Consider the following 13,246-nt stretch of genomic DNA (forward strand, 5'->3'; position numbering starts at 1 on the left):
CCATAGGAGTTCTGATGCCTTGAATACCTTCATTACATAGTGATGAAGAGTTAGGAGTTGTGGTTAAGTGTTGATAATGAAGTGAAACGTTTATCGAATGAGAAACATGTACATAAAAAATATTATTTGGGGAAAAGAGACACATCCATGTGGAAGGCTTGTTAGTTTACAGATATGGCTGAAGCATATATTACTTTGAATCAGCATACTCTGTATGAAAGAGTAGAAAATTAACTGTTGGGCCTTGATTAGGGTAAAGGTCTTGCTCTAAGCACATGGGGGAACAACTAAAGCAAGCGTCTTTTTCCCTATCTGCTTGGCAATGTACAAATGGGCATTTAAAAATCTGTCTTGAGAGATCTCTATCATTTGTCTAAGATGATGGGTATAAATCTTTCCATAGCAGGCACAGCTTGCAAGCTGAGAGTAGTAATATTTTAGTGTTTTGGTTTGGGGTAAAGTGCATCTTACCTGTCTATGTTAAAAAGTAACAGCACAACGGCTGTTTGGCTTAGTGGAAGAATTTAAGCAGTACAGCAGAGGGCAGTGCACATCCACGGTACATTCTGAGTCTGAAATTGTTTTCGTCTGCTACCTATGCTCTGTCACATACTGAGAGAGGTTTTTTGAGCTATCAGGAGAAATTCTTATGTTCCAAATACAACAAAGGCTTGTTTCTTGCTACTGAGAATCCCTTAGACTTAAGTTGGAAAAAGCTAACTTAATTCTTCTCTTGAAGAATGGAAGCTGTACCTTTCTTCAAAATTGTATGACCATATATGCATCCTTTCTTGATGATAATGATTTAATGAATTGAAGCTTTCCAGTAGGCTAAAGAATGCTGAGTACCAGCTGTGGGTTCACATACTCTTCTTGGATTTATATGGCAATATATATTATTACCTTTTTTGGCTCTACTTTTTAGTTTGGTGAATGTAGCCACATCTGTGTTGGACTCCTTCCAATAGAATTTTTGCATCATCTTCTAACATACAGATGTCTCTGCTTATAATAGATATGGTATAATTTAAATATTAAGCAATACATACTGAAGTTCATAAAAAATTGTTTCCCACTCAACATTAGAAATGTATTTTTTTGCACTATAGGATGAGAATGTCTGTTATCTGGATGAAATAATTTCTGCTGTCTTTCATGACTGTTTTATACCTATAGTTCTAGAAATAGGATGACTTTTTCTTAAGTAGTCTTAAACAAGATATCTAGACTTTCAGATTTTTAAATGCTGTACCATTATACTTCAGTATAATTAGTTACAAAACTAACACATACTGTTATCCTTTAGATTTCTCTCTGCAACTCCAATTTCTGTGATGCCTACCAAAAAGAATATAAACTTTTAGCTGTTGATCTGTTAAAACATTTTCTCTTATAGGTATCTTGAACAGTATTTCTCATTGAACAATTCATATCTGACATCTTTTTTTCTTATAATATGCCTGCATGGAGTGCATTTTGAGAATGGACAGCTTGAGGTGTGAAGGGGAAAAATTACAATGCTTAGCACAAGCTGGGCCCTTACCTGTTATATGGATGACGGTGATAAACTTTACCTCCAGCTGTTGCTGCCTACTGAGTTTAAAACCTGTATCCTGAATAAGTCCTTAACAATTCATGCTACTTTCTTCCGTTTTTGTGTAGTCTCAGAGAAGTTATAACATGTAGCTGATGAAAATGATGACAATAAATTGGGCATTCTGATTTTTTTTTCAGCATGTCAGTGCTCTGTTAGCAAAGGAGAAATTTTGACGGTAACATAAGAATATGCTGGGAAAGCCAGGAAACCACCCCATCCATCCATCCAGTCACTTTCCTCAGAGGAATTTTTATCCTATGGCTTCAAATTTAAAATAGGAATTCAGTTAAAATAGTCACTAAATTGTACTTTTTCTATACGAGCCAGGTTAAAATAATAGTGGCAGATGCAGTTTACAGAAAATATATTGAAATTCAGACCTTGGGGTTTTTTGTGTTTTGATTGGGTTTTTTTCCCCCTCTTCCCAAAAGTGGGAAAAGATAAGTTCGAAATAATTTGTAAGGCTTGCTTACCTGTTAAGACAATTGCCACCAGACTTATTTTATTTTAGGGAATGCATCTGATTTGCTTTGCCTTCCACTTTTTGTTTAAGGATTTCAGAGTTCTGTGCAGGCTTTCAGTAGTTTTTCCTAACAGTCCTCTGGTGAAATAAAACAATTTCTCTGCTGCTATATGGGAACTTTCTCCTGTACTAAAATCTAGGCATTAGCAGTAAAAGTGATGGACGAATTGGCCTCTCCGGCTGCAGTCAGATGTTATTGGCTATTGCAAGCACCAGATATCAATTTTTAGTCTCCACAAGTCCATGCTTCACTTAATCAAAGATCACTTCACTCTCAAGGCTGAAAGAAACTCAGATGGACTTTCAAATCCCTCATGCCATGACTGCCAGTCAGGGAAACTTTCCATGTTTGATGCCATTTCCTTGAGCTCTCCAAGGGCCTGTACTCTTTATTCCATGTGTTAGAAAACCAGGTGTTCAGTAGAAAAATGTAGTCAACCTGATAAAATTAAAAAAAAAAAAGCTTAAAAGTACACAACAGTATCAGCTTTTAGGTTTTGAACGAAATAATTTTGTGTGTGCATGCTGCATTATTGCACATTTCTGGAAACATCTCATACTCTTCCAGTCAGTAAATGCCTTGTGTCTTGCTTTCTCTATGGTAAAATAGCTTAAATGGGGAGTGGAGAGTAAGTATTAGGGCACTGGTTTTTAAGGCGAAAGACTCTCTTTGAAGTCTTTCCAGCAGAGATTTTTCCTGCTTCCTGAGAGTGCTAATGTGCTCTTTCAGACTGAGGAGTGAGCCAATTTCAACATCAGAAATGTTTGTCCAAAGCTGTGTATCTTGAACTATATGTAGGTGCCTACATACAGTCCTACTCCTAGCCTCGAAACAAGGCAGGAAGTTCATGCATACTTGTGTGTGGTCTCGAGGTGTTTCCTGAATTGTTATGTTTTGTTTTCTTAGATGCCTAAAATCCCCCATTTTTATAAGGAACTCACATTTCTAAATAGGTGTCTAAAGGTTTCAGTGTCTTAATAGTAGAAATCCAATGCCTTTATATCTAGCCCTAAAAGAATGCAAGAGGCTCAGAGGATGAGATCTGTTTCACCTGTTGTCTTAAGTAACTTCTCTTTTAGTTTAAAACATGACTTAAACAAAAAACCTCACTCATATGATTTAGCAGTCATTCAGGAACAGTAATAAACCAACACCAGAAGTCCAGTTCTGTCTTTAATTTATAAGCATGTATAATAATTAAGAGCCCTTTAAATTAAAAGGTAATAAATCCAAAGAAGCTGGATTAGAATCTGAGGTAAAAACATGATGGTCTAAGAGATTGAAGTGTATGTGTTATGGCACTGACACTGCATATTGAAGGAAGGAAATGTAACTGTTTTATAAACATGAAAGTTCAAAGCCTTTAGAAAAAGCAGTGTTACACAAAGTTCACAAGCAGTCTAATTTACTGGGAGGATAGGTGATAACTGTATATAAATACCATGCCGTGAGTATGAATTATTACTCATGGTGAGGGTGACAGAGCACTGGCACAGGTTGCCCAGGGAGCTCATGGAGTCTCCATCCTTGGAGATACTCAGCAACCATCTGGACATGGTCCTGGGCAAGGCAGCCAGCTCTAGGTGGCCCTGCTTGACCAGGAGGTTAGACCAGATGTCCTCCAGCGGTCCCTTCCAACCTCAACCATTCTGTAATTCTGTGAAATAAAGGTTTGAAAGAGTCATCTTCTAAATTCAGTTGAGAGGGTATGCTTCTTATCAACCAAATTACATAACTTTCAAGAACTTTCAAATACAAACTGCACAAATTGTGTGACACTCCAGAACTAAAACACTCAACACCTGCCCAAATAAGTTGCTGATTCTCCTGTAGACTGTTTTTCAGCTGTGATTACTAGACAAGGTTATTTTCTAAGTATTGTCATACCCGAGGCTGACAAATTTCAAATGAGTAGTGTTTTGAGGAGCTGTGCTCTTGAAGAAAAAAAGTGTTTAAGTTGACAAAAAAAATAATTCATAAGTTGTTACTGGCAGTTTTTGCCTCTGTCCTTACAGATGCGTATCAGGAGTGATGGCTATGTTAGGAGGCAATATGCTATTCACAGTGAAAGTCAATTCTTACAGAATAAAAATTCTTATTAAATATATTTTCTGTCCTCCTAAAATTACATCTTCGGTATGGTAATTTCTAGATCAAAGTGATATTTTTTTGTTTGAAGTTCATACAATCTACAACAGTTGCTTTATATAGAGCTGGAGTGTTTGGATTCCTGTTTTTATCCTGCTCTTTCTGCTACTATTTAGTATTTTCTGGCACTACACCTTGTGAAATAGGTACAAGAAACTTTCTCCAACCTTGTTCTTGTAATAGAGCTTATACTGAGTGATAGTCTAATCATCGCATTCATTGATATTGTGAAAGTGGGATGTTCAGTATTATACCCTGATAGGAATTTTACTTGGGATGATCACTTGAGATACTTACAACCTTTTATCTTAGTATTAAAAGATTTCAAATCATCAAGTTTATTAATTTGATAAATTTATTATTTGTTAATATAAATAATAATATAAACTTCACCTAATTTTCAGTATTAAATATACAACTAATTTCATTTGTCCAAAGCAGGCTTGTTCTTTGCTTGTTCCAATTGCAGTTAAATCCTCGAGGAGAACATAAGTCTGGCTTTTCTGTAGAAAGCTCTAAAACTGCAATACTCCCTCAAGCTGGCTGGTTGGTCTTTACTGGTGTAGCAGCTTCAGGCGAGCACCAAGGGGAGCCTTCTGTCTGTATTCTGTAATATGGTATGCTAGTTTAATTGATCTTGGAGGAGCTGCACAAACGAAAATGAGTTAAGTCTGTGTTTAGTACATGGATTTGAAAAATATTAAATATATTTAATGTATTTAAATGAAAGCTTTTGACATACATTTTGAGTCAGCCTAAAAATTTGCTGAATTTCAAAGTACAGCTAGGGAAGCTATGATGTTAATGCAGGATGGCCTCATCTTATACTTTCTTCTATACTTCATTCCTAAAAATGCATAAGTAAAGTATTTGATACCTAATTAATTTATATGAATGTATATCAGTCAGCTATTAAAATGTTTTTGAATGTTTTAGATGCATCTTTGTTACCAATTTAAATTGTTAATTATAGCCTCTTATTCCCTGTTTCCAGAGCAAACTAAAAAAAAGATTTAATTACTGCCACAAGAGTTACTGTTTTATTCAAAATGTTGACTCTTCAAGGTGACAGGTTTGAATAAGTGAACAGAAAAGACCCCCTCAAACTTTTTAATTAAACATTTTTTGTAACTTAATGGTGGGAGGGGGTGTATATATCAGGGTGCTTAAGTGTACAAAAATGAACTCTAAAAGTAACTCCTGTAACGTCTTGAAAAAACTATTGAAGGAAGGGAGGTTTTTTGTAGCGGAATTAGGTATGCAAAATGTAATGGTTGTGGCATTTATCAACTAGCAAATACTTTGCCTGCTTATTAAGCATCCTTGTGATCTCCCTTAGAAAATTGACTGATGGAATTTGTTTCTTGGGTTGAAGAAGAGTGCTTATGACAGATCTCAAGCAGCCTTCTCTGATGATAGAACGTTATTATTCAATGAAATGGTCAAAGAAGGGTGACTAATTGAAAAATACTGACTGTTCCTTTTTTCTCAAGAGTGCTGAGTACCTAAGCTTATGAAAATATTAAAATGAGTACAGATGCTGCAGGTTAAAATATCCTTTGGCAAACAGATCTCTGTCCATAATGCTGTTCAGTTGCATAATTCTGAAGCAAGGCTCTGTGTATGTTTTGTGCTATGTGTGACTGTCTAGATAACAATCATGTTAATAATCTTCTACCTTTTTTGTTTAAAAGATCTTCCGTCTTGTTTCTACATTTCATTCTTTTCTATTAATTACTCATGTAAGACTTAAATTTATTAATGTCACTGAGTAGCTTTGCCTTGGAAGCAAAACTGAACTTACCTAACAGTTCAAACAGACATCACCTTTTTGTACTTCTTAATTTACTTCCTGATTACTCATTACTTGTAAAAGTATTTTTTTAATTTTTTTTTTTTAATATAAATGTTTCTTCACATATCTGCATTCTTACCATCTTTCTGTAATGCAGCTCTGGTATGGCCCAAGTCGTTGTTTAAATTGTGCATTTCAAACTGAAAATTTGTTTGCAGAACACTTCCAAAAACTTTTTTTTGCTTTATATGGTCAATATTTTCCACTTAAGTGAGTCAAGAATGATCCTAGAAACTGGCTTCCTAAGAATTATGAATTGTACTGTTTTAATTTCTGTTGACAACATTTTTGTTTGCATATTTAGATAATATTTAATCTTCAGATTATCTAAATGTTTTAGTAAGTTTTTTTGAAGTTGCTGGGGTGTCAATTGTTCATTTTGCCTCCTATTGCATCTCACATATGGTTCAGTACTGTTGAAAGGGAATACAGTGAATACTCCCCAATAAAGGTCTGAGCAATATTGTAAACAGCATGGCTGCACACAAGCTCTTGATAGTGAGGGCAGTTGTCTTGTGCGTTTGAAGCAAGAGATGTATATAAGTTTTTGCCAAGTTAACGCTGCAGAAACATTTTAAATGTAGTCAGTTGATCTGAGAAGGGAAAGGTAGTGATCAAGTGATGCAACTTTTGCATTTTAGTACTGAAAAAGTGTAAGACAGACTTCGGCACATTTGAAATACAATTTCAGATTTGGAATTGTAGTGATGTTTCTTCAATGTATTTGAAAACTGTTGATAAATTTTAACCTTACTCAGAATTTTTGAACAGCTTTGAAATCTTCTTTGGTATTTAGTGGCTTCAAAAAGTTGTTCTTTAGGATCGTGAGTCTTATTTTCCCGTTGGTAAACTTAACATAGAACTAAAATAACATACTTCATGTCACAGCAACCAAATGGGATACTAAAAGCAATTCAATGTGTGTATTAATATTTTAATTTGCTAACAAATTCTAAAGAAGGCGCAGAGAATTAGTAGTACCTATTATATAACTGTGCATTTAATATCTACTGACCAGTTTCAACATTGATTCGGTCTTTGAATATACTCCATATGTTTAAAAAAAAAAAAAACAACAGAAAAACTTGTCTTATTTGTTAGTACTCTTCATGAATTTGAAATCAGCTTTACTTTTTTAAACCTATAATTTCAAATTGGCAGCTGAAGATATAAAATACATGGTTATAACCCATAATTTCAAATTGGCAGCTGAAGATATAAAATATACAGTTATAAGCCTTACAGAAAACAGTGAATTGTATTTTTTTGAGCGCTGCTTAGCATCTTCTAGAGATTGCACCTAAAATATTTTTTTTTTCCGAGTTTTGTATCAAGATTTGATACTATGTGAAGTATTTGCCTTTCCTTTTTCTGCAGGTAAACTGTTTCACATTGACTTTGGTTATATTTTGGGTCGGGACCCCAAGCCTCTACCTCCCCCAATGAAGCTGAATAAGGAGATGGTGGAAGGGATGGGAGGCACGCAGAGCGAACAGTACCAGGAGTTCCGTAAGCAGTGCTACACAGCCTTTCTCCATCTCCGCAGGTAACAAACCTAGTTTTATGTTAAAATTTATTAGAGTCACCATAAAGCAGGAGAGGAGTAAATGAATCAGAGAAAATATTTCTGTTGAAAATTCAAAACCTGTTTGAAGTCTGAACATAGAGAATAGAATTTGTACGAAACAAAGGGATGAAAACATCCCAGCATTGGTGTAATGTGGAGCTTGAATGTAATTGTTCTTCAAGTTAAAGCCCCCAATTTTGCTTGTTTAATAACCTAAATAGCTTTTTTCATAACTCCTGTGGGATATTAAATTATATCTTGCTTTTTGGATATGTTTTTGCCCTTAAGCAACTTTGATTATTGATGATCAAGTAACAGTCCTTTTAACTCTAAGTCATTGCTCGTCTGCTGCTTTATCCTCTTCCAGTTTAGATTAGTGATGATCAAATTCTTTGGCCTGAAGATGACGTATACATAAGCTTAGTTGGGTTCAGGTCCTGCGGGACAAAAATTAGCTGCTTGTAGTGACAATCAAGTATGTTAGCAGTTTCTGTAGATACCCAGAACTGTGACAGCTAAAACCTCTTTAGACCGTATTTATTTACGGACCACAGATCTCTTCTTTAAACTTGGAATCAGCTTCGTTCTTTTGAAGTGACTGTTACTTACCGTCAACTTTCTGAGCCAAGTAGCTCAGCTTTGTTCTGCTTGAACAGAACACAGGTAAGCACTCTTGATCTGTCCAGTGATTTGATTTAGTACATCTTCAATGGAGATGAAAGAATTTCACTTTAATATCAAGATCACATAATGTAAATCTCCAAATATGTGGGGAAAAAAATTAGTGATATGAAAAACATATGTGAAAAGTGCATGTAGTATGAAAAGTAGGCAGTCGGTATGAAATAAAAATGCTGCATGTAGTTCTCCACTTGTTAAAAGGAGAAAGAGAAGTTGGTTTATGAACTGACATTATTAATGGGTTAAAAGCAATTCAGCAGCATGAAGAAACAGCAGTATGTTATTAGCAAACAATATTCATGACTCCAGAGAACAATCAGAAAGGCTAATGTATATTCCATGTTCTAAATTTTGCTTAAAACTGTTTTGTAAGACTATTTTGTATTTGTGAAATACTTGAGTTGTTTTTATTGTTTAAACCTAGCTGTTTCAATGGAAAGGTCTGTTGTGTCAGTGAAGAATTATCCATTGCATTAATTTATGTAATGATTTCCTACAAAGATCATCATTAAGTGTGGAGTATTGCAGTAATTTGGGTATAAAGCTAAACTGTAAATCAGGACGGTTTCATTTTTAATGTCTGAGATTGTAGTTGTAATAATAGTCTTTCCAATATTTGTTCAGTTTAATAGGAAAGTATTTTTAAATGGTTCTGGATAAATATCTTTAAGGCTTTCAACAAAGATAGCATAGGATAGTATTAGTATTACTATAACTGTTACTTTAAGCAGCTAGAACTAAAAATTATTAAGATTACTTGCTTATTGAAAGAAGAATAATTAGAGGTGGAATGGCTTAGTTCTAACAGTTCTGCATGTTGACACAAACCCATTCGCAGATGCTTCTTCTGGCTAAGTAGTGTGAAATCATAACCTCTGATTGCTAAGACAAAATGCAAACTCTGTTTGTCATCTCCGTCAATTTGTGTTTTATTCTTTCTTCTTTATTTCCCTGGGGTATAGACAGTTCTCTACATCTTGCAAGTGCTGTATCTCAGTGTTTCAGGATTCCTGGTGGAATGGGTGTTGCGTAGTGAAAACAAATAAAAACAATTTAAAACTTATAAGTGGAAAAATAGTTTTGTTCATTGTTTTAGGTTGGAAGCAGTTTGGCATATGATCAGTGATGTGCAGTTTCTTTGTTGGTTTGGGTTTTTTTTCTTTCGGGGGGTGGGGGAGATGCTTTCTGCTTTTTTGAACAACAATAATCAGTCGTGTGTGTTTGTCAACAGTGCGGTAGTGAAGGAGCAGCCTCTGCGTTCTGAATGTGTTGCAGGGCAAATTGTGGCTGGCAGCAGAACTTGCATCTTCACTTGGGCTTTAGCAGCCTTTTACACCTTCATTATACGCATTGAGTGTATTTAAAGATGTTCAAGTTCTGTTATGTGTCAGCATGTCCCTTCCTCCAAAAATTCTCAGTTTACACATCCTCAGCAGGATCCAGCAGAGAAGAATCCAGCTGCAACATTTGAGAGTTTTTTCCAGGGTGAGGGTCTAGATTGTGTTTTTCCTTCCTAAATAAGGGTTTCCCCTGTGTTAGTCATGTGAGAAGTTTGATGTTCAGTTTGAGTTAGTGGGCATAGGTAAGAACAAAGGAGTAGGAAGTAACTAGGGACAGAAGCTGCAGTTCAGGCTGAGATTTGCTCTGTATGGATGAGGATATCCAGCTGACTGGACCAGAGTGTTTTTTCCCAGTCTGTTCTCAATGGTATAGTGGACAGAGGAGGCCATATAGATCTGAATGAAAAACACTATAGGCAACAAGTGGAAAGCTGTGATGGCCCTTGGCAAGTGCTGATTCTTTGGAAAGGTTGTAGCTAGGCAGTGTCGGGTCTAGATAGTCTTCTAAAAGCTGGGGGTAGATGGTGAAGAGGGAAGAGCAAAGGTGAAACTGGATGGGATCAGGTCAGTTTTGCTTGAGTCTGGACTGTGAGGAAATACTTTTGGAAGAATAAATGCCATAGTTTTTTATAGCTAACTGGGACATGATAGTGATTGGGGAATACACGTAGTCTTGAGAAGAAATGAGTCCCGGGGGGTCCCAAGTTATACTGCAGAAAAGGCAATTTAATTTTAAACTTAGGAATTTTTTACTTAGACCAGGTAAACAGGGCTTTAGTTTGGGACTGCAGATAACTGTATACTTACTTTCCTGTCCTGTCTTTGTAGTGGAAGTATGTGGCTTTGAATTTGATAGAGTATTGCAATGTCAACAGCCTAAATATTCGGTTGGTTTAGGACATCTATATGCAAATGGGCAGGTAAACTCCATATAGGAGTGCTTGGGATCAAGCATATATTTGATGAGATATTAAGCACTTAAAAGATGCTGTTCTCAGAAAAGATGGCAGTGAGAATTTGAACTTTTGCCTGATGTGGGTTTCTTTCTTGGTATATATGAAGCCTCTTCTATGTAGGAGTAGAGTTATTTTGTTCAATTTCTTAAATTTTTGAAGAACGTCCTTGGTTTTAGTACTTCGTGTTCAAACCATAAGTTTAATCAACGTCCAGTGTAACTGAGTGCTCATTTATTTTATATATTAATTTGTACTGAGCTTTGAGGAAAACAAAGAATGCATTTACATAAGAAGGATTTAGGGTCAGGTTTAGGTGCTTAATTGAAGCTTCTTAAACCTAGAAAAACTGAGCTCCTAGTTCGTTCTGGCTGTGGATGGAGGTCAGGCATTCCAGAGGCCTTTAACGTAGATGTCAAAGACGAGCGATGTGACTTGCCTGACAAAGGTGTTTGGTTCTTATGGGTCAGATTCCTAACTCAGGTGTTTCAGCAAAATGTTTAGTCTTAGGATGAATTTGGGCTGTCAGTTGACCAGTTGTGAACATCTTGACGTATTTGCCAAGGATGTTGCATATGGGAAGGATGACAGCCAACTGTCTAAAGCAGGAAGCTCTTACCTCTCTTGTTAAGTCCCAGTTTTTTAATAAATTTTCTAAAAATCTATGAAACATGACAAGGATCCTAGAGGCAGCTAACAAATTTACTTAATAAGCTCTTTTTCATCCTTAGACCGCCATCTAGTTGATTACTGAGTTAAAGAAATGTTGAGGTGAGAGGCAGAGGAGAGACCTGCAGATAGTATAGTAAGCAGCTCTTTCCTAATATTTGTCTCTTCCCACTCCGTACTCCCCCCAAAATTACCTTTTGTTGAATTTTTTTTAATGAGGTTCTTCAGTTGATCTTATGCTTCCAGTGCTTTTACTTTAAGCACCAAGAAGCAAAAGACTTCGTTGTGTGGAACAGAACCAGCTCTTAACTGACATCTAGCAATCATGCCTAGACCTCTGAAATCTCTTTTGTGAATCTCCATTGCTTAAATAACCCCAGTAACCTATAGTGCTCATAAGCTTTTATCCTTTGTGTGGTTCAAGAGCAAAAGGGACTCTGAGACTCTGGACTCCCGGGTCAGTTCAAAGGGAGAACTACCAATGGAAGGTACCAGTGACCTAGGAAGGGACTTGAGAGAACGTAGCTGTGTAAGATTTAAGCGTGTTTAAAGTGAGATTTGCTTGTTTCAGGCAAGTAGAAAAAAATTTTCATTAAAACCTGTAGTGTCTGTTCCTGACACCAAAGCAACTTGACTGCTGGATTTCTTAGCCAGATCTGAAACAAAATGGTAGTGTAACTTTTTCTTTCTTTCTTTTAATCTGTGATAAAAGTAACTTTCCTGATTCTAGCCCCTTCCCCCTGGGAAAGTGAAGCAGAACAGCTGAAACAAATTAGACACTGAAGATTTCTGCCCAAACAGTTTATTTTAAATGTTTGTGTTATAAAGAGTTAAAACTTATATTGAAATATGCTAGGTAGTGCTAGTTCCAGATAATAATGAAGTGTCGAGAGTTTTTGATGGAATTATGCTTTTCTAGAGAGGTTTTTTGTTGAGCAGTATTTACTTTGTAAAATATGGCAATGAAGCAGTCCTTTTGTGTAGTTAAAATACTTTGTAGTCCTTGCAACTGTCAGCTTATGTATATTCAGCGGCTTGCTAATAAACAAGTTTTGCTGCTAAGAATTCATTTTCTGTCATCTATGAAGCTCCTAGTGCTTTTAGCAAAGTAATATTTCAGATTTTGAAGTCAGTTATGTACTTCGTCTCTGAAAGAGGACTAGATCTCTTTACAGAGGAAGGAAAGTTTCGGTTTATGTTGAACATCTTGAAAATTATCCTTTCAAAAAGCAACTTACAGCTAATTTCCTGCAAGGGCAAAATGGTGTTCTTTAAAAGATTCGTGAGTACTTCCAACACCATTTTAAAACTGCAAACTATACTCTGTCTTGTCTCTTTTAATGGTTATAAATGGCATTTGTACTTCATAAGTGTAGCATGCATACCAATGATACTGCAGCTTAACTGAGCAACTGCAGACTTGGATCTGGTTAAATCACTTATATTCAACTTGTTATGGCAAAAGCTCTTGCAGCAACTTGAAAAATCATTTCTTGTAATTGTGAAGACTTTAGCTGTTTGCTGATTTCTTTAATACTGCTGTATTGCTGATATCCTTTTTAATAAAAAATAACCTTTGAATCGATATTCTAGCATATGCTTGTCCTACTAGAGGTAGAAAACGGCATTAAATCTTACAATATATGAAATCACAGTTTATATTTGATGTGTCTCTGAATAAATGTTCTGGCAATTTTTAGAAAATTATTACAAAACCAGAGCAGTCTGTTCGGTTTTGGCAGTTTGAGACAGTTTGAGGGTTAAACTTTCACTGCTAATATCAGGTATCTTATGTTTTTAACATAAATATGTTCAGCTAAAGTGTTATGAATGCATCTCCTCTGAAGCATTACCAATTCACACTAAGATGATGATGTGTTCTTAAATGAAGTTGTTTACAAAATGTCTTTTG

The 13,246-nt window shown here is 35.7% G+C and overlaps 1 protein-coding gene across 1 annotated transcript in view; it reads left to right on the forward strand.

The window, feature by feature from the left end:
• The window catches only part of PIK3C3 (phosphatidylinositol 3-kinase catalytic subunit type 3), a 77,605-nt gene that overhangs the window by 42,205 nt on the left and 22,154 nt on the right, over positions 1-13,246 (forward strand). Inside the window, exon 22 of the mRNA XM_050913216.1 lies at positions 7,502-7,670. Within this exon, the coding sequence (XP_050769173.1) occupies positions 7,502-7,670 (169 nt within the window). The remainder of the gene's footprint in view (positions 1-7,501; positions 7,671-13,246) is intronic.

Source organism: Gymnogyps californianus, chromosome Z (genome assembly GCF_018139145.2).
Source record: "Gymnogyps californianus isolate 813 chromosome Z, ASM1813914v2, whole genome shotgun sequence".
Taxonomy (NCBI): domain Eukaryota; kingdom Metazoa; phylum Chordata; class Aves; order Accipitriformes; family Cathartidae; genus Gymnogyps; species Gymnogyps californianus.